This window comes from Neomonachus schauinslandi, chromosome 13 (assembly GCF_002201575.2).
Source record: "Neomonachus schauinslandi chromosome 13, ASM220157v2, whole genome shotgun sequence".
Taxonomy (NCBI): Eukaryota; Metazoa; Chordata; class Mammalia; order Carnivora; family Phocidae; genus Neomonachus; species Neomonachus schauinslandi.
Genome location: NC_058415.1, coordinates 44,114,735 through 44,140,978, shown reverse-complemented (window position 1 = coordinate 44,140,978; position 26,244 = coordinate 44,114,735). Strand labels below are relative to the sequence as shown.

The 26,244-nt window shown below is 42.7% G+C and overlaps 1 protein-coding gene across 1 annotated transcript in view; it reads left to right on the top strand.

The window, feature by feature from the left end:
- Positions 1–18,624, top strand: part of SAXO1 (stabilizer of axonemal microtubules 1) — a 29,286-nt gene extending 10,662 nt beyond the window's left edge. The window contains exons 3-4 of the mRNA XM_021682438.1: positions 2,115–2,317; positions 17,618–18,624. Coding sequence (XP_021538113.1) covers positions 2,115–2,317; positions 17,618–18,624 — 1,210 coding nt within the window. The remainder of the gene's footprint in view (positions 1–2,114; positions 2,318–17,617) is intronic.
- The last annotated feature ends 7,620 nt before the right edge of the window (positions 18,625–26,244 follow it).

Here is a 26,244-nt window from a genome sequence, read left to right as displayed (position 1 = left end):
AGAGGGCTGACCCCTTGGGTTGCCATCAACAAACATGGGTTTATGTGGGGATGTGTGGTCTCAGGCTGTCACCACCCCTTTTCGGAGTGAGGAGAGCTCACCTCCCCTTTGGAAGCACACTGTCTGCTGAAGGCCATTTTGCAGCTCTGCAGCCTAGGGCCGCCACTTCTCGTTCCCTGCTGCAGTTGGCTAAGTATTAAACAGACACCAGCATGAGGTACTTGTACACTAAAGAGAGTAGAAATATGGAACTGACCCTTGGCTTCTTGTTTAGCCTGTTCCCTCCATAAGCCCCAATTTATACAGAGTCAGCTTCCAGATGCATCAGGTCACTCTGCTTCCTCTTGCTATTTGCCAACATGGGGCCCTTGGGAAGGGAGCCCAGGCTGAAGACCCTATAACTGCTGCTGAGAGATATTTTTAAATGTACGCAGAGGGAGGTACTGGGAGTTCAACTGAAGCATCTCCCATTTCCCCCTTAGAGCCCTAGAGAGACCAATTCTCCTGCTTCCTACCTCCCTCCTCCCATCCCACCAAGCGCTTTCAGGTCCCAGCTTGGGTTTATTCACAATCATGTGTATAATTCATGCAAGACAGGTTACAGTGGAGCATGTTACCTTTGTTATTCAGGCATGGCTCAGTAATGCTGCTCCAGATTTTGGCCAGGAAGTAGGTTTTATTGGTATTTGGGCCTGATGTTTTCCTGTCCGGAAACTTCCCCCTTCCCTTGGCGAGGTTGTTTTGGCAAGCACCGTCAGGGAAAATCTCACTTCCACTTGTCCAGTTGGATAAATGGGTTCCAAGCAAAAACAGGCTGTTGTGTAAATCAGAAACCCTTGGGGGGAAATGTTTGCTTAAAAGAGTTGGCACTGAGCAGTGGGGAGTCAAGACTGCCCTGGCAGACATTGCGAGCCCAAGCTGAGCCCTGGTTTTGCCAGGATCATTCCTGGTGATGGTGCAGTTAGCATCCTGGCATCTCTGGAGCTGTAGGATGTTCTGGGAAGGGAGTGCTTCCTATCTAGTTGAAGACCATCATGCTTTTTCTGACCTATTGTTTTCATACTCCCTGAAATAATGGAAGCCCTGATGCCAGAGAGCTGAGAAATGAAAGACTCTGTGTCTCCATTTATTGTGCTTTTCTGCCCTCTAGGTTTTCTTTTTTTTTTTTTTTTAAAGATTTTATTTATTTATTTGAGAGAGGGAATGAGAGACAGACAGCAGGAGAGGGAGGAGGGTCAGAGGGAGAAGCAGACTCCCCGCCGAGCAGGAAGCCCGATGCGGGACTCGATCCCAGGACTCCAGGATCATGACCTGAGCCGAAGGCAGTCGCTCAACCAACTGAGCCACCCAGGCGCCCTGCCCTCTAGGTTTTCTGTAGGGTCAAGTAGAGGAAGGAGATCAGTATCTGCAGGAGAAGCTACTGAAAGCACAGAAGAGGAGGTCGTGGGTGGTACCTGAAAAATAAAAGTTAGCTCGCCAGTCAAGTGACTGGAGGGAAAGAAGGTGGAGAGGGCAGGGACAGAAGAGAGGCCTTCTGAGTGGTTCAGTGTGGTTGGAGTGGAGCGTGGGCCAGGGGTGGAGGTGGGAGATGAGGCTGGGGAGGAAGGCAGAGGCAGATCCAGGAAAGCTTATATGCCATGCTAGAGAGTCTGGTTTCATCTGGAAGAGTTTTCAGGTGGGGAGTGAAATGATCCCATTTTGTGATCTCATTTCAGAGAGTTTACTCTGGTCACACTATGGGGATTGATGTAGAAGTGGTGGGAAATGCAGCAGCATGCCCAGGTGGTAAATTGTCACATGAGCCAAGTGAGAAATGGTCAGGGTCTGAACCAAGGGGGAAAGACAAACCAATGAGATGGGGGGGGGGCTGCCCTTGGTGAGTGATTACCTGGAGCCGTGTTGGGGTGGGTCCAGGCGGGCATCTGGGGGTCTGACTTGGGTGAGAGAGAGGGGAATGGTGGTGCCTTTTGGGAAAGTGGGCAACAGAAGAGGAAGAGCAGTTAGGGGGATAGAGTAGAAGATGACTTCACAGCAAACATTTGTAGAATTGGGTTAAATGGAAACCCTTATGAGCCTTCTCCTGGGTCAATGGTGTATGCTTATTTTCCTTTCAGGAGAGATTTTGGGCCTCACAAAGTGTTACCAGTGAAGTTCTACCAGCCCGACCAGTTCGTCCGAAGTGAAGAGAACATGGATCTGCTCACAACGTATAAACAAGATTATAACCCCTACCCTGTCTGTCGAATGGACCCCATCAAGCCTCGGGACAGTAAATACCCATGTGGTGACAAGATGGAGTGTCTGCCTACTTACAAAGGTGGGAGAGTGCTTGAGGGGCAGGTTGGGGAATGATAGGCTGAGCCTGTATGCAGGCTAAGAAATGGGTTTTGCAGGTACACCCTCAGAGTGCAGGGGTCGGGTGTACTACATCCTGTGGGCCAAATCTGGTCTGCAGCCTGTTTTTGTAGAGCTGGAGAGCTGAGAATGGTTTTAAATTTTTGAATGATTAAAAAAAATCAGACTATTATTTTAGGAAATGTGAAAATTATGTGATGTTCAAAGTTTGGCATTCATAAGTACATTTTGTTGGAGCATGGCCACATTCATTTGTTTACACATTATCCGTGGCTACTTCTGTGCTAGAGCAGTGAATCCGAGTGGTTGTGATGGAGACTCTATGGCCTGTAAGGCCCAAGACATTTAATATCTGGTCTTTTATAGAAAAGATGTACCAACCTGCCTTAACTTGCTGTTAGAATTTTACATTGGGGAAGTGTTTCAAGTTTAAGTCAAGTTTAAGTTAGGTTCCATTGCTGATTGAGTCATTGATTCATTCATCCATTTAAAAAATTATGGAAACCTAATGTACATACAGAAAAACGTACAAATCTTAATTATACAGGCCAATGAACTTTGAGTGAACACATTCCTGTAAATAGTGCCCTGATCAAGAAATAGGACACTGATCCCATCTAGGATAAACCATTATGCTGACTTTTAACACCATAAATTAGTTTTACTAGTTTTGTACTTCAGATAAAAGGGATTGATTCATTCTTTTAAAAAAAGATTTATTTATGTATTTATTTGAGAGAGGGGCTTGGGGAGGGGCAGAGGGAGAGAATCTCAAGAGACTCCATGCTGTGTGGGGAATCTGACATAGGGCTCCATCTCACAACCCATGAGATCACGACCCGAGCCGAAACCAAGAGTGAGATGCTTAACCAACTGAGCCACCCAAGCGCCCTGGTTCATTCTTTATTGAGCATCTGTTACATCCCAGGCATGGTATTAGGAAGCATAATGATCTGCCGTGACTTGATAGTCCTGTAGGAGAGATGGGATATGGAATGGTAGGGACAGTGAAAGCAGTGTGGCAGTCACTCTGTGGGGCACAAGCCACAGGCTGAGACCATGGGGAGGGAGGCCAGTTTGTAGTCCTTAACTCTTCTGCTTCTGATGCACGTGGGCACATGGTTGCCCTAGGAATATATGTTCAACTGTTCACGTCACATGTTTGTGGATCCCTAAATGACTGTGCTAATAGTTGCTTTTATTTAGTCAAGCCAGACATTTAGGCAAGTGGAGGTAGGGAGGCTTGCGGGGATGTAGGAATCCTCCTGAAGCCCTTCTAGGGACTCTAAATCTATCATTTCAAAGACAGCACACATGGCCGAGCTTCTCTGCTTCTTCCAAGACCCCGGACCCTTGTCATTTTGCCACCTCATCTTTAGTATCTTTCTCTTCCATAGTCACCTTCTGCCAGGCTGCATTTTGGACATTGTCATACCCTGAAATGGCTCCTCCTTTATGCACCCCAATATCCAGTGCTCCCAGCTTGCTCTCTTAACTATTCCCACCAAGACAGTTTTTGGCCTCATTGGGATCCCTTGTCCACTGGGGCCTCAACCTTCCATCTCCACATCAATCCCTCCTGTGTCTGTGGCCCATGTAGCCTATTCTCTGGTATATCATTGCAGCCCATCTTTTACTCTCTCTCTCTTCTGTCCTTTTGTTGCTACCTGCCAGCAAAACCCAAATCCTGCCTTCTCCATGTCTACACCTGAGTGTATACCTGAGCATGTCTCCAATCTTGTCTGCTTTTATCCATTTTCCACAGAAAGGAACCAGGGAGATCTTTTAAAAATGGCAATATGATCTGACCCCTTCTCTGTTTAAACTCCTCAAATACTGTGGTTCTTAGGATAAAATCCCAAATCTTTACCATCTCCTCAGGTACCTTGCAGATTCTGGTGCCTCCTCCCGGTGCCCCTCTGCGCTGGCCACAAGACCTTCTTTCAGTTCCTTTCCTGCATTTCTTTTCTGTCTCAGGGCATGTTGCACATGCTACTTCCTCTTTATAGAGCCCTCCACCTTTCCTTTGTCTAGCACTCCTCCTTCAATGCTCAGCAGAAATATCACACCCTTTGAAGCCTTTCTAGACCTTCCTCCATACCAGACTATATACATCCTATTAGATGCCCTAAGAGTGCCTTGTAATCCTCGGTTTTGTAATTCAGTGTGTAATTTTTTTTTTTTACTTAACATTTGTCTCCTTGGCCAGGCTGTAATCTCTAAGATGGCAGGGATCTGTCTTTTTCTTTGCCAGCCATAAGGCAGGCACTGTAGTAGATGCTTTACAAAGGAGTCATTACAACCAGGTGCAACCTGGCCTCTACAGGACTCCTTTATCTCCCTTTCCATCTAGTGTTTACAGAAGGCAAGAAAAGGGGTGCCATGGACCCTAAAAAGGTAGGAAGGAGGCACAAAACTAGAGTGAGCCCTTATCGCTGATGGGAGAAGGAGCAGGGACTCTGGTAGGGTATGTCCAGCTACAAACTCCTTTCCTTCACATGCTCCTTATGGGTCCCCTTGATTTATGAGTCTTGGTGGAGGTAGAGGCTCTTCAGTACAACTGCCTGCTCAGCTCAATTCCCCCTTTCCACTTTGCCCTAGGTGCAGAGAGAGGTCTGGGAGTGAGAAATAGTTTATTCGTTGCATTACTTCCCTATGAGACAGTGGCTTCCAAAAGTGGGCCTTGATAGCCCAACATATGTATTCCCATCATTTAGCACAGAGGATGGCACAACAAAGGTATGTTTAGTGAGGAAATAAATGAATAGTCTGGACCATTGTTTACAAGGCTCCAGGTGACACAGTTTGGCATTAGATTTATGCAAACCCCCACCCAGCCTATTATTCTGTGGGTCCTGGCTAAAAGCAGGAGTGAAGCTCAGGGAAGACCCAGGACATTTACTTTCCCCTTGGGTCAGTCCTGCAAAACCTCACGCATTGTGTGAGAGGACCACACCCTTGCCTTATCACTTCGTGTATCACCTTTCCATGACTTGTCTGTCTCTTGTGGACATTTGCTTCCTTAGGAAGTCTTTTCCATAGCACCCTTCATGGTTTTATGGACATACATTGATTCTCCTCCCAAAGGAGAAGAAAAACCGAAGTCCAAGGTCATTAAATGTGTGTATTTCAACCAGTGCCATCTATATTATGTCTCTATGTTCCACTTACTGTAGTTCTACAGGAAAACTATGCAAACTTTTTTCTTCTATTATGGTCAGCACCTTTAGTGGGGTCCAGAAAACCACCCTAAATATGCTCCAGCAGCATTTGGTTGTAATTTTGACATTTTCAAAACACTGTGCAATTGGAAAGATTGAAAGTGTAATTACTTGATGCTCAGCTTTAGGTTTAGCTAAGTTTTTTTTAAAGACATATTATTGAATGGAATCCCTTCTAAAGAGATTCTTGCCAATTACCCACATGACGCCCTGGCCCTGAAGGGCTTTACTGATGGCTTTTCAGGCATGTACATAGTTTGTCATGTACATATTCTGAGGTATTTAGGGTCCTATGCAGGCTTTTTTATAATACATGTTGGGTGAAGGAAGTTAGGAGGTTGGATAATATGTGGTTTTGACTGTATTGTTGGGTATCAGAAATCACATGAGGCAACTTTCAGCCTAGGAACCTGTTTTCTTAACACTTCATCCATCACAGAAGAGGGCCAGAAAAGTCCTGTCCCACCCACCCCCAGGCACCTTGAGGCAGTGTGTAGGCATCTACAGGTAGATGCCCCCATTTTAGTGAGGGCTGAAGTCTGAAAGGGAAACATGTGGTTTATATTCAGCTAGATGGTTCCCTCTGAGGCCCCCTAATGCTTTCAAGATGCTGATAGAGCCATTAATGGCTCTCAGAGAAAGATTAGATTTTCAATTAAAATGAGGCCAATTTAAAATAAATAGTTGGTAGTATTACTGGCCTAAAATAAACTTAAAAGTGTGCCTGGGGGTGGGGATGTCAGGACTTCTGGAGGGGTGGAGTGAGGATCTCAGTAAATCCTCTTCCTAAAAAGCAACAAAAATGGACAAAACAATAAAAACCAACCATTTTAGGGCTCTGGAAATCAACTAAAGGCACACAACAAACTGAGAAGCATTTATTCAAGAAAAATTGCTAAACCATTAAAAAGTCAGAGTTTGTGGCGTTTTATCCTGGGACTCATTCCATCACCCCTCCTCCCAAGTTTGATCTGTGTGGTGGTTCTGCCTGGGTAGGCTGGGCTGTGAAAACCAGCAGCTCTGCTGCTAGTCTGGGCTAACTTGATTTGGAGTAGCGTACATACCCAGAGGTTTCAATAAAAACAATAGTGATCTCAGTAGCAAAAAACTCAGTGAAGACCACTGCAGAATTAGTTGGGGTAGGCAGCAGACCAGCCAGAAATCTAACAAGGAGATCCAGAGAATAGGAAAGGCCTTGATAAGCTCATACATATTCCTTATGGCCTAGAAGACTGCATATGGGCAAGGTAGTAAACAGGCTCAAGAGAGACAAGAGACAGGGCTAATGATCTACTCATCATCCTGGTTGAAGATGATGCCTGGTCCAGGTACAGAGGAGACATGAGAAATCCTGGAAGAAAGTAAACGCCAAGGCAGAGTTGTAAATGGTCTGATCTTTGACTTTGTTCCCTAACCCACAACACATTCATTAGCAAAGGGATGAAAGCCTTACTGGCTTAAGGTGTTTAAGCATAACTTTTGATAATCATTGCCTAATTACTAAACAATGCTATCACAGGGTGACTTTCAGGAATCTTGGCTTAAAAACAATTAAAAGAAGAAACTAAGCAAAACATCAATCGTCACACACTGCTGGGGAGAAAAGCCTCCATAAGAATTACTGCAGGCAAGTCACTGAACAGCAAAAACAGCTTGCAGTGGGGGTGGGAACTAGCATATTATCTGAAATGGTGAGTTCTTAGCAAAAAATTATAAGGTATAAAAAGGAACAGGGAAATGTAATCCATGAATAGGGAAACAAAGCAGTAAATAAAAACTACCTCTGAAGAGGCCCAGATATTAGACCTAGCAGACTATTTCAAAGTACTTATTATAAATATGTTCAAAGAACAACAGAAAACAATGCTTATTTTTATTTCTTATTAATTTTTTGAGAGAGAGACCATGTGCATGAATGTGCGAGAGTGAGGGGAGGGGTGGGGGGTGGGGTTGGGAGACAGAAGAGAGGGAGAGAGAATCTTAAGCAGGCTCCACACACAGCACAGAGCCTAATGTGGGGCTTGATCTCATGACCCTGAGATCATGACCTGAGCTGAAATCAAGAGTTAGATGCTTAGGGGTGCCTGGGTGGCTCAGTCAGTTAAGCAAGCATCTGCCTTCGGCTCAGGTCATGATCCTGGAGTCCTGGGATCCAGCCTTGTGTTGGGCTCCCTGCTCAGTGGGGTGTCTGCTTCTCCATCCTCCTCTGCTCCTCCTCCTGCTCATGCTCTCTCTGTCTCTCTCGCTCAAATAAATAAATAAAATCTTAAAAAAAAAAGAGTTGGATGCTTAACCAACTGAGCCACCCAGGCACTCCAGGAAACCATGTTTAAAGAAATAAAAATATTACAACAATTTCCTATCAGAGAATGCCAATAAAAGGAAGCCATAAAAATTAAATGAAAACACTGCAATTGAAAGGAGAATAACAAAATAATTATAGGGACTTAACACTAGATTTGAACTGGCAGAAGAAAGAATCAGTGAAAATGGGGATAAATCAATAAATATTACCCAATCTGAAGAACAGGAAAAAATTAAGAAAGAAACTCAGAGCTGTGGGATATCATCAACTATACAACATACTCATGATGGGAACCCCAGAAGAAGAAAAAGGCAGAAGAAATATTAATCTCTATATCCAGGAAGCATAGTCCAAATGGAATAAACAGAGATCCATACTTAGTCACATAATAGTTAAACTGTTGGAAGCCAAGGCCAAAGATTTGGAAAGAAGCAAAAGAGAAAAAAATACTTATCACATACAGGGAAATGACAAGAACAACTAAGTTTTCATCAGAAACAGTGGAGGACTAAAGGCAGCAAGATGGCCTAGTCAAAGTACAGAAGGGAACAATCTGTCAACCAAGGATTCTATAACTGTAAAAGATTATGTTTCAAAAATTAAGAGAAAATAAGGACATGCCAAGATAGACTAGCTGACTTATTTATTGCCTTACAGGAAATAAAAAGGAAGTCCTTTGGGCTGGATTAATACTAAATGGTAACACAAATCCACATAAGGAAATAAAAAGCACTGGTAAAGGTAATTATGTAGGTAAATGTCTACTTTTTTCTATTTTAAAAAACAACCAATAATTATAAAACTGCAAGGATTGTATCAGGAATGCAAGGTTGTTTTAACATCAGAAAATAAATTAATATACCACATTTATAAAGTAAAAGACAAAGCCACATGATTAGTAGACACAGAGAAAGCATTTGACAATATCTGATAACCATAAAAGCTCTCAACAAGCTACTATTAGAAGGAAACTTCCTCAGCCTGCTAAAGGGTATCCATAGAAAACCCTATAGCTAGTATCATACTTAATGCAGAAAGACTGAGTGCTTTCCTCTCTAAGATTGGGAACCAGTCTAGATGTCTGCTCCTTCACCTTCCATTGAACATTGTACCACAGGTTATAGCCAGTACATAGTGCAAGAAGAATTAAAAAAAAAATGCATCTAAATTAGGAAGACACAAAACGGTCTTTATTCTCAGACAACATAATCCTGTATGCAGATAATCCTAAGGAATTCACAGAGAACTACTAGAATGAATACATAAATTCAGCCAAGTGTATATAATGTGTATTTCTATATATTAACATTGACAATCTGAAAATGAAATTAAGAAAAAGTTCTCTTTAATAGCTTCAAAATTAATAAAATATTTGGGATAATTTTTGAAAAAGAAGTGTAAGACTTGTACACTGAACTTTGAAAACAGTGCTGAGAGAAATATCTAAATAGATGGTGAGACAATCCATGTACATGGGTTAGAAGATACAATACTATTAACGTAATAAAAAAATAAAAAAAAATAAAAAGACCATGGAAAAAAACCAAAAAACAAACCAATACTATTAAGATAGAGTTGCTCCCAAACTGATCTAAAGATTCAATGCTGTTTCTATCAAAGTCCCAACAGACTGTTTTTTACCCCCAGAAATTGGAAAGCTGATCCCAAATTTTATATATTAAATTGAAATAAACCAGAATAGCTAAAATTTTGTCATTTTATCAAATGATGCTGGAAAAATTGAAGATCCACATACAAAAAGATGAACTTAGATCTTTACCTCACATCATACTCAAAAATCAGAAAGGATCAGAGACCTAGATGTAAGAGCTAAAACTATAAACCTTTTAGACTAAGACATAGGAAAAAATTTCATCTTAAAAAAATATAAAACTTCTGTGTGCTTCAAAAGACACCATTAAGAAAATGAGGCTATAAGTAATAAATAGGAAAAAATACTTACAAACACTTATCTGGTATAGGACTTGTATCCAGAATATGCAAATAACTCATAACTCAATAGTAAGATGACAATTAAAAAAATGGGCAAATGACTTGAGAAGACATTTTACCAAAGAAGGACATATGAATGGCTAATAAGCACATGCAGAGATATTCAACATTGTTTGTTACTTTTAAAATTTTAAAAATGTCATTTGAAATATATAGTTAACATATAATAAATTGGTTTCAGGTGTATAACATAGTGATTCAACAATTATATACATTATAAAATGCTCATCATGGTAAGTATATTACACATTATGGACTCTATTCCCTACGCTATACTTTTTATCCCTGTGACTTATAAATGCAAGTTTGTATTTCTTAGTCTCCCTCACCCATTTTGCCCAGCCTCCATTACCCTTTTGGCAATCACCAGTTCTTTGTATTTAAGAGTCTGATTTTTGTTGTTGTTGTTCGTTTTGTTTTTTAGATTCCACATACACGCAAAATCATATGGTATTGGTCTTTCTCTGTCTGACTTATTTCACTTAGTGTAATATCCTCTAGGTCAATCCATGTTGTTATGCATGGTAAGATTTCATTCTTTTTACGGGTAATATTCCATTGTATGCATGTAACACATCTTCTTTATTCATTCATCTATAAGTGGACACTTGGGTTGCTTCCATATCTTGGCTATTGTAAGTAATGCTGCAATAAACATAGAGATTCATATATCTTTTCAAATTAGTGTTTTTCTTTTCTTTTTTTTTAAAGATTTTATTTATTCATTTGACAGAACACAAGCAGGGGGAGCAGGGAGGGAGAGGGAGAAGTAGGCTCCCCACTGAGCAGAGGGCCCGATGTGGGGCTCGATCCTAGGACCCTGGGATCACAACCCAAGCTGAAGGCAGATGCTTAACTGACTGAGCCACCCAGGTGCCCCAGTGTTTTTATTTTCTTTGGGTAAATACCCAGTAGTGGAATTATTGGATCATATGATATTTCTATTTAAAAAATTTTGAGGAACTTCCATACTGTCTTCCAGAGTGGCGGCACCAATTTATTTAACTTGGTTAAGTTCCCACCAACAGTGTATGAGGGCTCCCTTTTCTCTATATCCTCACCAACATTTGGTTTTTCTTGTATTTTTGATACTAGCCATTCTGACTGGTCTGAGGTAATATCTTATTATGGTTTTAATTTGCATTTCCCTAATGATTAGTGATGTTGAGCAACTTTTCATGTGTCTGCTGGCCATCTATATATCTTGTTTGGAAAAATGTCTGTTAAGGTCCTCTCCCCACTTTAAAATTGAGTTGTGTTTTTTTTGCTATTGAGTTGTAGGAGTTCTTTATATATTTTGGATAATAGTCCCTTATCATATATGATTTGCAAATATCTTCTCCCATTCAGTATGTCACCTTTTCCTCTTACTGATGGTTTCCTTTGCTGTACAAAAGCTTTTTAGTTTGATGTAGTCCCAATAGTTTTTTTGATTTTGTTTCCCTTGCTTGAGGAGACAGATCCAGAAAAATCATCCTAAATTTGTCCAAGAGGTTACTGCCTATATTTTAGAAGTTTTATGGTTTGAGATGTCACATTTTGGTTTTTAAACTATTTTGATTTATTTTTGTATATGGTTTAAGAAAGTGGTCTAGTTTCATTGTTTTGCATGTAGCTATCCAGTTTTTCCAGCACCATTTATTGAAGAGAGTGTCTTTTTCCCATTGCATATTCTTGGTTCCTTTGTCATAGATTGATTGATCATATATGTATATGTCTATTTCTAGGCTCTGAATTCTGTCCATTGATCTGTGAGTCTATTTTAGTGCCAGTACCATACTGTTTTGATTACTATAGCTTTGTAGTATATCTTAAAATCTGGGATTATGATACCTCTGTTCCTTCTCAAGATTGCTTTGGCTGTTTGGGTTTGTATTGTGGTTGCCTACAAATTGTAGGATTATTTGTTCTAGTTCTGTGAAAAATGCTATTGGTATTTTGATAGGGATTACACTGAATCTGTAGATTGCTTTGGGTAATATAGACATCTTAACAATATTAATTCTTCCAGTCCATGGAATATCTTTCCCCTTGTGTCATTAATTTCTTTCATCAGTGTTTTATAGTTTTCAGAGTACAGGTCTTTTGTCTTCTTAGTTAAGTTTATTCTAGGTATTTTATTCTTTTTGGCACACTTGTAAATAAAATTGTTTTAATTTTTCTTTTTGCTACTTTTTTTAAAAAAAGTTTTTATTTATTTGAGAATGAGCGAGAGAATGAGTGGTGGGGAGGGGCAGAGGGAGAGAGAGAAGCAGACTCCCTGCTGAGCAGAGAGCCTGATGCGGGGCTCGATCCCAGGACCCTGGGATCATGACCTGAGCCAAAGGCAGATGCTTAACTTACTGAGTCAGATGCCCCTTTTTGCTACTTTCTTACTACTGTACAGAAACACAACTGATTTCTGTGCGTTAATTTTGTATCCTATAACTGTACTCATTTATTCTAGTAGTCTTTTTGTGGAATCTTTAGGGTTTTCTCTGTATAGTATTATGTCACCTGGAAATAGTGACAACTTCTTCCTTGCTAATTTGATTTGGATGTCTGATTGCTGGGGTTAGGGCTTGCAGTACTATGTTCAATAAAAGTGGAAAGAATGGATATCCTTATCTTGTTTCTGAACTTAGAGGTAAAGCTCTCAGTTTTTCATCATTGAGGATGATGTTAACTGTGGGTTTTTCGTATATAGCTTTTATGATGTTGAAGAGTGTTCCCTCTAAACCCACTTTGTTGTTTTTTAATCATGAATAGATATTGAATTTTGTCAAATGCTTTTTTTTATACATCTATTGAGATGATTATATGGTTTTTAATCTTTTTGTTGATGTGCATATGTTGACTGATTTATGCATATTGAATCATCCTTGCATCCTTGGAATAAATCCCAGTTGATCATGGTGAATGATCCTTTTATGTATTTTTTTTCCCAATTTTGAAAACACCACTTTATGATTTTTTATTTTATTTTATTTTTAATTTTTTTATTAACATAATGTATTATTTGTTTCAGGGGTACATGTCTGTGATTCATCAGTCTCCTTTTATGTATTTTTGAATGTGGTTTGCTAATATTTTGTTGAGGATATTTGTACCTATGTTCATCAGGGATATTGGCCTGTAGTTCTCTCTCTCTCTCTTTTTTAACCTCATTATTTTATTTAAAAAATTTTTTATTGTTATTTAATTACCATACATTACATCATTAGTTTTTGATGTAGTGTTCCATGATTCATTGTTTGTGTATAACACCCAGTGCTCCATGTGTATAACACCCAGTGACCATGCCCTCTTTAATACCCATCACCAGGCTAATCCATCCTCCCACCCCCCTCCCCTCTAGAACCCTCAGTTTGTTTTTCAGAGTCCATCATCTCTCATGGTTCGTCTCCCCCTCCGATTTCCCCCCCTTCATTCTTCCCCTCCGGCTATCTTCTTCTTCTTCTTCTTTTTTTTTTTTAACATATATTGTATTATTTGTTTCAGAGGTACAGATCTGTGATTCAACAGTCTTGCACAATTCACATAGTTCTCTTTTTTCATAGTGTCTTTGTCTGGTTTTGGTATCAGGGTAATGCCTCATAGAATGTATTTGGAAGCTTTCCTTTCTCTATTTTTTTGGAGTAATTTGAGGAGAATAGGTATTAACTCTTTAAATGTTTGGTGGAATTCACCTGTGAATCCATGTGGTGGTCCTGGACTCTACTTAGTGCAATTTTGTTAATTATTTTCTGGTTGTTTTTTTAGTTTATCTCTGTTCCTTCTTTTCTTGTGGTTTGTTCTCTTCCCTTGTGATTTGATGGCTTTCTTTCTTTAATACTATGCTTGGTTTCCTTTCTCTTTATTTTTTGTGTATTATAAGTTTTTGGTTTATGGTTACCATTGGGTTCATATACAACCTCCTATGTGTATGGCAGTCTATAGGTCTATTTTAAGTTGGTGATTGCTTAAGGTTAAATACATTCTAAAAGCACTAATTTTTCCTCCCCATCTACAGTTTGTGTACCTGATGTCATATTTTACATCTTTTTGTGTATCCCTTGACTAATTTTTGTAGATATAACTGGTCTTCCTACTTTTGTGTTTTAACCTCCATACTGGCATCATAAATGATTAATCTACTACCTTTACTATATGTTTCCTTTTACTTGTGAAATTTTTTCCTTTCACAATTTTCTTCTAGTTGTGGGACTTTCTTTCCACTTAAAGAAGTCACTTTAACATTTCTTGTAAGTCTAGTTTAGTGGTGATGAATTCTTAACTTTTGTTTGTTTGGGAAATTCTTTCTCTCCTCCAATTCTGAATGATAGCCTTGCTGGGTAGAGTGTTCTTGGTTGTAGGTTTTTTCCTTTCAGCACCTTGAATATATCATGCCAGTCTGGCCTGCAAAGTTTCTGCTGAAATATCAGCTCACAACCTTATGGGGTTTCCCTTGTATGTAACTGTTTTCTCCTCCTGCTCTTAAGATTCTCTCTTTATCCTTAACCTTTGTGACTTTTAATTATTATATGTCTAGGTGTGGATCTCCTTGGTTCATCTTGTTAGGGGCTCTCTGTGCCTCCTGGATCTTGGCTGTCTGTTTCATTCCATAGATTAGGAAAACTTTCAGCTATTATTTCTTCAAATAGGTTTTCTGCCCTCTTACGTCTCTTTCTTCTGGGGCCTCTATAGTGTGAATGTTATTATGCTTGATGATGTTGCAGATATCCCTTAACCTATCCTCATTTTTAAATATTCTCTTTTCTCTTTGCCTTGGTTGCTTTCATTATCCTGTCTTCCAGATTATTGACCCATTCTTCTGCATCCTCTAATCTGCTGTTGATTCCCTTGTGGTGTATTTTTAATTTCAGTTATGTATTCCGTTGTGACTGGTTCTTTTTTATATTTCCTGTCTCTTTGTTGAAGTTCTCACTGAAAACTCTTCTCTTGGGTCCATTGAGTATCTTTATGACTTCTACTTTTAATTCTCTATCTAGCATATTGCCTATCTCTGTTTTGTTTAGCTCTTTTTTTGTGTGTGTGGCTTTGTCTAGTTCTTTCATTTGGGACACATTCCTGTGTCTGCTCGTTTTGTTTAACTCTATGTTTCTTTTTATTGCCATCACGAGCTATTGGGGAAATGTAAACTGCAATGGGATACCACTAAACACCTACTATAGTGTCTATAATTTAAAAGAAAGTGTTGGTGAAAGTATGGAGGAATTAGAACTTTCACAAATTGCTGGTGAGAATGTAAAATGGTACATCTACTTTGGAAAGTTTGTATTATCTTAAAAAGTTAAACATATATTTGCCATATAATCTAGCCATTCTGCTCTTGGTATCTACCTAAGAGAAGTGAAATATATATCCACACAAAGACTTGACCATGAATGTTCATAGCAGAAATTTTCCTAATAGCCAACAAGTAGAAACAACCCAAATATTCATCAGTCGATGAATGGGTAAACAAAATTTGGTATATCCATATAATGTAATACTATTCAGCAATAAAAGGAGTGAACAGATACATGCTACAACAGGGATGAATCTCAATTATGTTCCATGAAAAAAAGCCAAATGCAGAACACTATATGTTATGTAATTCTATTTATATAAAATGTCCAGAAAAGGCACATCTATAGAGACCAAGAGCAGATAGAATGGTTGTCTGGTAATGGGAGTAAAGATAAATTGCAGATGGGCTTGATCAATATTTTTGGGGCAGAAATGTTCTATAACTGGATTTTGGTGATGGTTGCCCAGCTCTGTAAAAGTTATTGCATAATTAAAAGATGTAAGATGGTGCATTTTGTGTTATACAGATTATATTTCAGTAAAAGTGTTTTTAAAAAGTGTGCCTGTGGACTCCCCTGGTATTGGCTGTATATAACCAAGGCTCCTGAGAAGCTGCTTTTGTTCTTAACTCTTTGTAAAGCTGTAAGCAGGAGAATTCCCTGTGGATTCAGAGGGTTCACTAGGATTTCATATTGGTTTCTTTAGATCTGGTAATTGATGGACACAGTGGGGGCAATGTAGGACTTGGCTGTGAGCCCAGTAATATGAAAAGAATGGAAGCATTATCAAGGTGTTTGAATGGTATGGTTTGCTATCCTATTTTTCTCACCTAGATTTTTTTTTTAAAGATTTTATTTATGTATTTATTTATTTGAGAGAGCGAGAATGAGAGAGAGAGAGCATGAGAAGCAGGAGAGTCAGAGGGAGAAGCAGACTCCCTGCTGAGCAGAGAGCCTGATGTGGGACTCGATCCCGGGACTCCAGGATCATGACCTGAGCTGCAGGCAGTTGCTTAACCAACTGAGCCACTTAGATGCTCCTCTCACCTAGATTTTTAGTTTCAAAGCTGCCCCTAGGATTTGTGTGGGGAAGTTACTTTAAAAGCATCCTATAGTGCAATTTGAGGACAAAACTTGCTCCTCAGGATGCACGGAGGCCATCTTTAGGGGAGATTTCCTTTAGGTGCAGGCCTCGTATTATCGTGGCCATGCCAGTCCCACAGCAAAGGTTCCTCTTGAGACAGATATCCCCTAGATATGGTTGGCCTATTTTCATTCTTCAAGTGTTCTGAAATTCTTCTTCTTCTGCCAATATTCTCTGATTATATTTCATTAGTCTTTCCTTAAACCTTCATTCTCTCTAGATATATTGTGCTCCTAGCTGTAATAGAGGCTGTGGGAAGAGCATGAGTTTGTGGAGTCAACTGTATGATTTAAATTCCAACTCTTAATTCTCTAGCCATATGACTTTTAGAAAAGTTTCTTAGGCTGAGACCTGATCTTGGAAATTGGTAAAATAGAGATAATTACACCATACAAAGGATTATTGTAAGATGAAACAAGGTCATGTATGGATATCCCTGAGCACAGTTAGCTGGTACATAGTCAGTGTTCCTTGATTGTCAGAACCAGGTAGTGGAGTAGGTCCAGTGCATGGATTCTGGACCTGGATTTGCAGCCATGCTTTTTCACTTCTAGCCAAGCGACCTTGGGCAAGTTCCCTAAGTTCTCTGTGCCTCTCTTTCTGCATCTATAAAATGGGCATATCGAAAGCACCCACCTGATTAGGCCTGTCTGAAGATAAAATAAGTTAATATAGAAAGTATTTAGAATATTGCCTATCACATGATAAACTCTATGCATGCGGCAGCTGCTGTTCTCTCTCCAACCAATACAATGCCTTTATTCCCTTGGGGCAGCATATTTGATTTATGTGGATTAAATGTGTGGGTTATAGGGATATAATCATGGTCACCGCATGGATGAGAAGGGAGATCTGCTTGGTCTGGCTGGTGGCCCACCAGCAGTGGGTTGTGACTCGCCTGTCTCACCATGCTCATCTTCCCACTCTGTGCTGATTCAGAGAGGGCCCCTTCCCCATAGAGGAACAGAACTGTTCTTGGATCAAGGTACACCAGTGGTTGCACTCCTCAGCTGGAATCAAATTCCTAGATCCTCCCACAGCTGTGGACCCTCTAAAATCCCTGCATGTAGCATTGTGGGTTATGATGAGACTCCTGTAAATTTATCTGTTCTGCCATAGTAACTTGTAAATACCATAAAGTTGAAATATTAAGCCCTTGGTTGAGGTAGTGGAAGAGATCTACTCTATTCTTCCTTTGTCTCAAGGATGATCTCATTGGAGACTGGTTTAAGGTTTTGGGGCCCTTTAGAATACATGTAGGTTAAGTGGACTTGATTTAAAGTAATTACCACTATTGTTTTATTTTCAGCTGATTACTTACCCTGGAACCAACCAAGACGAGAGCTTCTTCGTCCAGAACGCCACTACCGGCCAGCATCAACCAGGTTTGATAGTAGAACTACACACCAGGATGACTATTCTGTAAAGGGCCAAGTGAACACCATGAGCTGTAAGCCTCTGGCCATGCCCAAGCTCTGTAACATACCCCTGGAGGATCTGACTAACTACAAGATGAGCTACGTGGCCCACCCTATGGAGAAGCACTTTGTGTATGAAGCAGAGAAGTTCAGACCCTGTGAAATCCCCTTTGAAAGTCTTACCACCCACAAAGAATCCTACCGGGGCCTGATGGGAGAGCCAGCCAAGAGCTTGAAACCAGCAGCCAGACCCTGTGGTTTAGACACACCTTTCTCTAACACCACTGAGTTTCGAGATAAGTACCAAGCTTGGCCAACGCCCCAGATGTTCTCCAAAATTCCTGTCACCTATGTCCCTCCTGAAGAAAAGATGGACCTTCTGACAACAGTGCAGGCCCATTACACATACCCTAAGGGTGCCCCAGCTCAGTCCTGCCGACCGGTGCTCTCAGTCAAGAAGGGTGGCAGCCGCTTTGAAGGCTCCACTACCACCAAGGACGACTATAAACAGTGGCCTGGCATGCGCCCAGAACTAGTCAAGCCTGTTCCCCAGCTGAACATTCCCACCGAGCCCTTGGATTGTCTGACCACGACTCGGGCGCACTATGTGCCCCACCCACCCATCAATACCAAAAGTTGTAAGCCTCCCTGGGCCGGCCCCCAAGGAAATATCCCTGTGGAGGGCCAGACCACATACAGCATCAGTTATACTCCCAAGGATATGGGCAGGTGCCTGGCTTCCTACGCTGAGCCCCCTGGATACATCTTTGAGGAAACGGATGCTTTGGGGCACAGGATATACAGGCCAGTTTCCCAGACAGGCTCTCTGCAGAGCAGCTGTTTTTCTGTAGGTGATTCGGAAAACCCCAGCCAGCGGGAGTTGGCAGTGTCAGCCTGATTTTTAAAAATCGTTACTTAGAAATTGCACAATACTTTTAAAAGCAGATGATTGAGAGTTATTCATTGGCCAAAAAAGAATTCCCCAAAATGGAAAAAAAAAATAGTCTTCATCATCATTTCCAGGACACTTGAATAAAATGAGAATCGCTTGACTCAAGGAAAATGACATTTAATCACTGGCTAAGTATTCCCCTTAACCCTCCCTCTGCTGCCTCCCCCACTTGGGTCCTTTACCTTGTGCTGATGGAATCAAAGCTGGTCTCAAGGGTTTTTCTCTGAACCAGAAATATTTTATTAATTTAATCATTGTATGAATTGACATTGTAATTTACCCTTGCCAAGTATGAAGTGCTGAAGAATAAACTTTATTTTGGGGGGAATGAATCTGCAGGTCTATGTGTTCACCCCCACGTGCTGTCTATGCAGAGGACGGGCTGTGTTCCTTGGGACCTTTGGGGAGGTTTCAGACTGCAGCCCCCATTGCACTCCAGTACTCATGGGAGTGCTTTGAACTCAGTCTGGAATTTTGTGTTCGCTCTGCCCAGGGCTGCTTTACGGGGCATCTTTCTACCTTTTCACACCATGACACACTGGTAAGAATAGTGCTGTCTGAATGGGGCTTGGGTTTTTTTAGGCACAGGAAGGGGAGAGGGGAGAAAGAGATCCTACGGCAGTCCCAGGGGAGCATGGACTTGCCAGGTCTCTCTTACCCCCAAACCAGTGCTGGCTCTGATTCCAGGGCGAGGGGGAGGCAAAGGGACCCTTGGCAACCGGGTAGTTGGCAGGCTCCCCCTGGGCTGTGAGCAGAAACTGTGGGCTCTCTAAGTACTTGGAGCCTGAAAAAATTGCCCTATGCTGGGCTGGTTCTTAGAAGGCTAGATCTGCTTTTCCTAAAATAACAGCTGTGACCAGACTTGTGACAAAGCTTGACATAGTGATGATTTGGACCCTGCCCTGGAGAAAGGGCTGGAGGTTTCTCTTTTGGATCAAAGGCTTGATTCTAAGGCTAAGTAATTCGATGATTTAAAAAAAATTTTTTTTAATGGGAAAGAATTGAGGAAAGATTTTGTCCAAGAGGACCTATGCCAGGTCAGATGGGTTCACGGTGTGGGTGAACCTCACTCAGAGTGATGCGGACTGACAGCAGGGACACTCACCTCCCTTCTGAGTCCACAGAACCCAAAATCTACTCCATGGTCTGAATAAACTTGGGAATGGTGTGTAAAGGAGGAAATTTCGGCTCAAGTCTGTAGAGCTGGGTTTAGGTTCAGTGCCTGGTTCATGGGTGAGAAACCTGTATCTTTTATCTGGGGTCCTGTCTTTCCAAGGCTCTTCCTTACCTGGCCCAGACCTCTCAGGTCCCCGTGCCTTGTGGCCTCCCTATGGGGTTGGTTTGTGTCACTGGGTTGGGATCAAAATCATTTAATACTCTTGTTGCTTATTTGGTGTCTGGATACCTGCCTCTATGGGGTAGAGAGGCTCAGGGAAGTTATGCACCTTGCCCAAGGCCATACAGCATGGAGAGCACCAAGGTCAAGATAGGAACCCAGGCGTCAGATTCAAGATCCAGTGTTCTTCCCATGGGGCCAGGTACCTCCTATCTGCTGTGTCCCAGATCGCACGGCTCCCCCAGCACATCAAACCACATTTTCTCTGTCTGAGCTCCTTCCTGGAGTGTGTTAAGCTAAAGAAGACCACTAAGGAGGGTAGGTTTTATTACTTTTATTTCGTAAGTTTTACAAATCAGAGAAATATTGGCAGTTGACTTGAAAAGCCACCTAGTGCTAAATGCTTATAAAAATGCAATAATCTCTTAGGCTCCAGCACCTTGGCCTCCCCCCGTTATTGCTTCCCCATAGAAGAATTTAAAATTATTTTATCTGTTTCTGCTAATATTTTCCTTTATATTCCTAAGTCCTATGCATATACTATTGTTGGTTAACTTATGGATTTTAGACATGGTCTGTTTCGGTAGATTGGGAATTTTAATTCGTTTATACTTCCTGCTTCTCTCTCCCCCTTCTCAGTGTAGTTATAGGATAGTGCTCAGTATATCAAGACCGATAAGCTTTTCTAATGTTTCTGATGAGTACAAAGAAGCTGAAGAAGGATGGATGGACCTGGCTGATTAAAGAGTGCTAGCCCTCTTGGGGTGAGGGATTTCCCCTGAGTCCTTCCTTTGTGCCATGTAGGGGTGACCTCCAGGGTGACCCCAGGCCAGATGAGCCACTTAGGGCATCCCTACCTTGCCAACGTCTCCCAGAATTAAGGAATCTGCTCTCTCCTACTACCTGTCCTTTTTTGGTCTCAAAATATCCTTATTATTATGAACGTGGTTAATACAGTGAAAAATACAGGAAACACAAACTACACAAAGGGGATACAGGTAGCTATTACAGGGACTAGTGGAACCCAGTGGTTAGCAACATATGTGTAAGGAGAAAGTCCAGCAGACCTGGGCTTGCTTCCTGGCCCTTGTCACCCATTGGCTAGGAGACCTTGGTCAAATTCTTTAAAATGTGAATAATAGCAGTAGTGGCCCCATGGCTTCATTGTTGGTGTCAATGATAGAATATATGTCAATCCCTTAGCCCTGGCTAATGGTTAACTCTAATTTAGATATAGGTGAGGATGAGAGTGAGGATGATGAGGATGATGAAGATGGCTGCTGACTTCTGCCTCGCTGAATCTACTCATGATTTTATTGGCCATTGTTTACAAGTGTGAAGGTAAGCAGGACTGCTCATGTGTTCTATTTGGCCTAATTTACAAAGGAAAATACTCACTTTTTTTCCCCATATAGTTTCTAGTTTTTCTGAGTTGGGGTTGCTCCCTGTGCTCCCTGGAAATGGCATCTTCGGAAGTAACTGGGGCCAGGAGGAGGGAGACAGGGGCTTCTTGTTCATCGGTTCTGTGTATCCCGCTTCCATGTAAGAGTTTGTGGGAAACAGCTCTATTAAAACACCCGCACACGCATGAGTGCACTGCTGTAGCACGTGATAGGATTGTGTTCGACAAGCCCTGGCGATGGAGGCCTTCAAACACGTGGTCTTCTCCAGAAAATATGGACGAATTTATAATTTAGATTGTATAATTTCTCACTTGTGAGAATGAAGTGGGAGCTTCATCACCTACCACAGCCCAGCACCTCAAAGCTATATGCACATTAAGAGAGAAAAATTATTAGAGAGCAAAGAGAGAATACATCTTACGGCCAAGCAGGGAACCTGCTCCAGTGGAGAACTCAGTATGCTCTGGGGATGAGGTTCCGGGGAAGAAAACAGCGATAGGACTTTTGAAGCCAAAGATGGCCAACTCTTTTATTTATTTGAGAGAGAGCACACAAGCAGGGGGGAAGGGGCAGAGGGAGAGGGAGAAGCAGACTCCCCGCTGAGCAGGGAACCAGACTTGGTGCTTGATCCCAGGACTCCGGGATCATGACCCGAGCCAAAGGCAGACCCTTAACCGACTGAGCCACCCAGGCGCCCCCAAACTCTGTGTTATCGGAGGAAAGCAGAGTCTCCCAGTGAGGCCGATGGGCCAATGGGCTGCAGCTAGTGGGATTTGTTGGTGTGGAAGCCCTGCACTGGTTGGACATGGTTTGCTGGTTTGAGGTATGGTGCCCAAACCATATGGTGCCACGGATATGGGATGGGATCCCACTCCCTGCCTGTGCCATGCACAGGGCAGCCCCTATGTGGGCAGGGCAGGTCCTATCCCCTGGTTCGCTGGATGGTGGGCCACCTGCATGAGTCAGGGCCCCAGCACATCACTCTCATTTTTTGGGGATCAGGAATCCCCTCTCTACTTTGCCTCCCAATTAAGGTATAAACACAGCACTAAGAACAGGTTAAAGGACCCTGCATTCTATTACTTGTTGCATGTTCACAAGGGTCAGTGTCTTGAAGGAAGAGCCTCCCTTTCTTGGCTTGGCTCTAAGGTCTTAGGCCTGGCCGGGGCTGGAGGGTGGAGATGCCATCCCCATTGTTAGCACCATTTGTCCCCCTGCTTTCTACGGTAGCTGGTGTTTCCAACCCCAAACCCCGGCCGGGCTCTGCCTTGCACACCTGCTCCCTATCAGCTCCAGCTCTCTTGGGACAGTTTTGTTTGAAGCAGCGGCTTCTCCTTCTGCACTTGTCAGTCTTCATTCTCCCATCTACGTCTTGTCTCCTTCACCTTTCCTGAAACCCCTTGTCCACTGATGACCCTCCTCCCATCTTCTTCACTACGGCATTTGATAATTTCATTATTGCTTTATTATAGCTTACTATGGTGTGTGTGAGCGGGGCAGGAAGGAGACCAGCACAAACAGGTAGGCTGCCCCTTGACCTCGCATAGATGGAGCTAGGTGAAAGTGATAAAGCACAAATGGGATTTTGTTGGCATTTTCTTAACTGGACAGCATACCTAGAGGGTGACTTTCCCCCCTGACTGGACAGAAGGGCAAACGTGGGCAGTGTGGAATAAGTACCAGGCCAACCGGTGTGTCCAGGTGATGGGGGCCCTGGTGTGGGCCGTTTGCTTCTGAACCACAGGCTTTTTCTAAGCCTGTGTACATAGCATCAGATGGTGCTCCCCCACCAGCATCCTTGGCCTCAGCCATCCTCCCTCCGACCCTTCTTAGGTATCACCAACAGTTTCACAGAGGGAGGGCCTGGGGGGCTCGGAGACAGCCCTCCACTGAGCAGAGACCCTGCAACCTGGTTGCGACACGAGGGGGAGCAGTCCTGGCCAGGCTCCATGCTGGGGGTGCAAGCATTCTGTCTCACGGTTTGCTTTCACGTCGTGCCCTCCGAACACCTTTCATTGCAGTCTCAATGCCATAAATATATGGGAAATAACCTACATAGTTAGAATCACTGTCCTCCCCACCGCACTCCAAGCTGCTGCCTCTAAAGCAGGAGGGAAACTGACAACTGCAAAGCAATGGGACTGGCACGCCCATACCTTTCCACAGTGATGCACGTTTTTGGGATCTGGTTACTCAGGGCATAAAGATGAACTGAGGATTGGTTTCCTCGCAAAGTGCTTTTCAGTTGTGCGGTTGCCAAGAGGAAGTAAGCAGGCCAGGTGGGGGTGTGCACAGGTTCTAGCCGCAGATTAAATGGCGCTCTGGCTCCTCAGGCCTGCCCTGCCATTCCGCCAGCCCACATCTGGTCAGCAGCCTGGAAGCGGGAAGACAGAGGCCCTTCTGAGCATAAATACTGGGGGTGGCGGGCAGGCAGGGGTGTTTTCTTTGGCAGAGCAGGCTTGGAATTTCCACACGGCTGGCCTAGCAGGTGCTTGGCTCCTCCCCACTTTGGGGGTGCAGCATGAGCCCTGGAGCCTGTAAACCTTCCAGAACATAAGCTCTGGATTCTGGAAAAGGCATCAGGGTAACGCTAGGCTGGGCTGTGCTTTACGTCCTACTTCTGCATCACAGGTGCCCCTGGTCCCTGTCTCTGGATCTTTGGACACTGACATGAGAAGTCCTGATGGCTTTTTCTTGTCAAGACCTGGGGTGTGGCAGCAAACCCAGGTTAATGTTAACCAAAAGGATTCAGGAACTTTCCATGCCTGTGATGGAATCTAACACTGATTTTCTTGGGCTTTTGGTGCCCAGACCAGCCTGCCTGTCCACCTGCACCCTGCCCATCTCCCCATGGCCAAGGCTATTCTTTCACTGGCAAGGGGGCAGTGGGGCTACTCCCTCACTGTCCCAATCTCCTTCCATTTCATGTCATAGGATCATAAAACAGGGGAGCCCACAAATACCGTTGAAGCAGGCAAGTAGCGACTTGAGAAACATAGGCAGACGGAATGCTTGAAAAATGACTAAAATTTGGCGTCTCTGCCAGTGAATGACTTATAAACTAAGAAATGGAATTTTGAGGATGATAGGCTCTCCCAGACTTAAAAAAACCCCACAAACCTCACTTTTCGTTTTGAAGTTCCTAAGCAGAGTTCAGTGCTTACTATCAATTTGGAGCAGCTCTTTGTTTGGCTCGGTGTTGTAACACCTCCCATATCGAAGGCCAGTTATTTGGAAACTTCCATGTCCAAAACTGAGGCCAGAGCCTGGACACATGCTGCCTTTAAGTTGCCAAAATCCCTGACATGCGTTTCATGTATGGAAACTCAGGTACTTCATGCAGTGTGCACCCCCGATCCTGGTGCTCACTCTGCTCATATTGGCTCCTCTGCCTCATTTTTCCTTCCTTTTTAAAAAAATACAGTTCCAATGAGCTTCTCTTATCTGGTTTACTGGCCCTCAGAAGAGCAGCAGGGGTTTCTGCTAGAGCCAAAGACCTAACCAGAAAGGACAGCTTGGCAGTGGGGTTCGACACCAAAGTATGGTTTAAAATGTAGAACTCAACAGTATGGCAGCTCAGGAATTGTGACCCCAATGTAGCAATTAAAAAAGTGTATGTACACACACAGCTGCACGTACATTTTATGAAGTCTGGAAAAATATACCATAGTTTATGCTTATGATCCCAATTTAATACAAATGATTAATTATACACCTACATTTTTAAAGTCTGGGCAAATGAATCAACAGTGCTGGACACATGAGTTCCCATTTGTCTAATTTGTCCAGAATTATAAAGGAATGGAGCTTTGGAATATTTGAATATGAGGTTAACCTACAGGTAATTATCTGTTAGCTTTTCTGAAGGTGTTTTCTATGGAAGGGAAACTGTGATATGGTCTTCAAAAAAACTGCATTGGATACCTAAGTTTGGGAGAGGCTGCAGATTATATCACCCTGTTTGAGATTCATACTGCATAATAATATTTTGAAGGCTCTGTGAAACCCTATAGTAAAGGAACCTTGTTTTACTTTGTATAATCCAGTGCATGAGTCCGTATTCTTACAGTTACAAGTGCTCAAGCAAAAAAGGGAATTTTTTGGTTCAGGTATTCGAACAGCCTAAGGTTTTATCTGTGGGGTTCAGGCACAGCTGAATCCAGGGGCTTGAAGGAGATGCGATCAGTGCTTGGTCTTCATCTTTTGACTTTATTTTCTTCTGTACTGCCTTCTTAGGCAGGCCCTTTCCATGGGGTGGTTTCTAGTGATCTAAAGGGCTAAAGGGCTTTTCCTTCCCAGTGATTCTAGTAAAAAGCCCTGAAATGAGTCTCTCTTGCCTGGCTTGAGTCTCATGCTGCTCCCTGAACTGATTGCCATGGCCAGCGAGGAGGAAAATCCTCCTTGTCCAGGACTGAATCAGGGTCCCCCCCCAGTCTGAGTCATGTGTATGGGTGGGGTCAACCCTGTGCAGACTACAGGAACCATGGGAGGGTTTGGGAGCAGGGTGGGTCCCCAAAGGAAGCTGAGGGATAGTTTCCAAGCAAGGGGAGGGATGAATGCTGAGCAGGCAGAAACAACAGTTCCCAACTCTGACAATAGAGCTCTTTTATTGTGTAAAACCTGTTGGAACACGGGCGCCTGGGTGGCTCAGTTGGTTAAGCGACTGCCTTCGGCTCAGGTCATGATCCTGGAGTCCCTGGATCGAGTCCCGCATCGGGCTCCCTGCTCGGCAGGGAGCCTGCTTCTCCCTCGGACCCTCCCCCCTCTCATGTGTTCTCTGTCTCTCTCATTCTCTCTGTCTCAAATAAATAAAATCTTTAAAAAAAA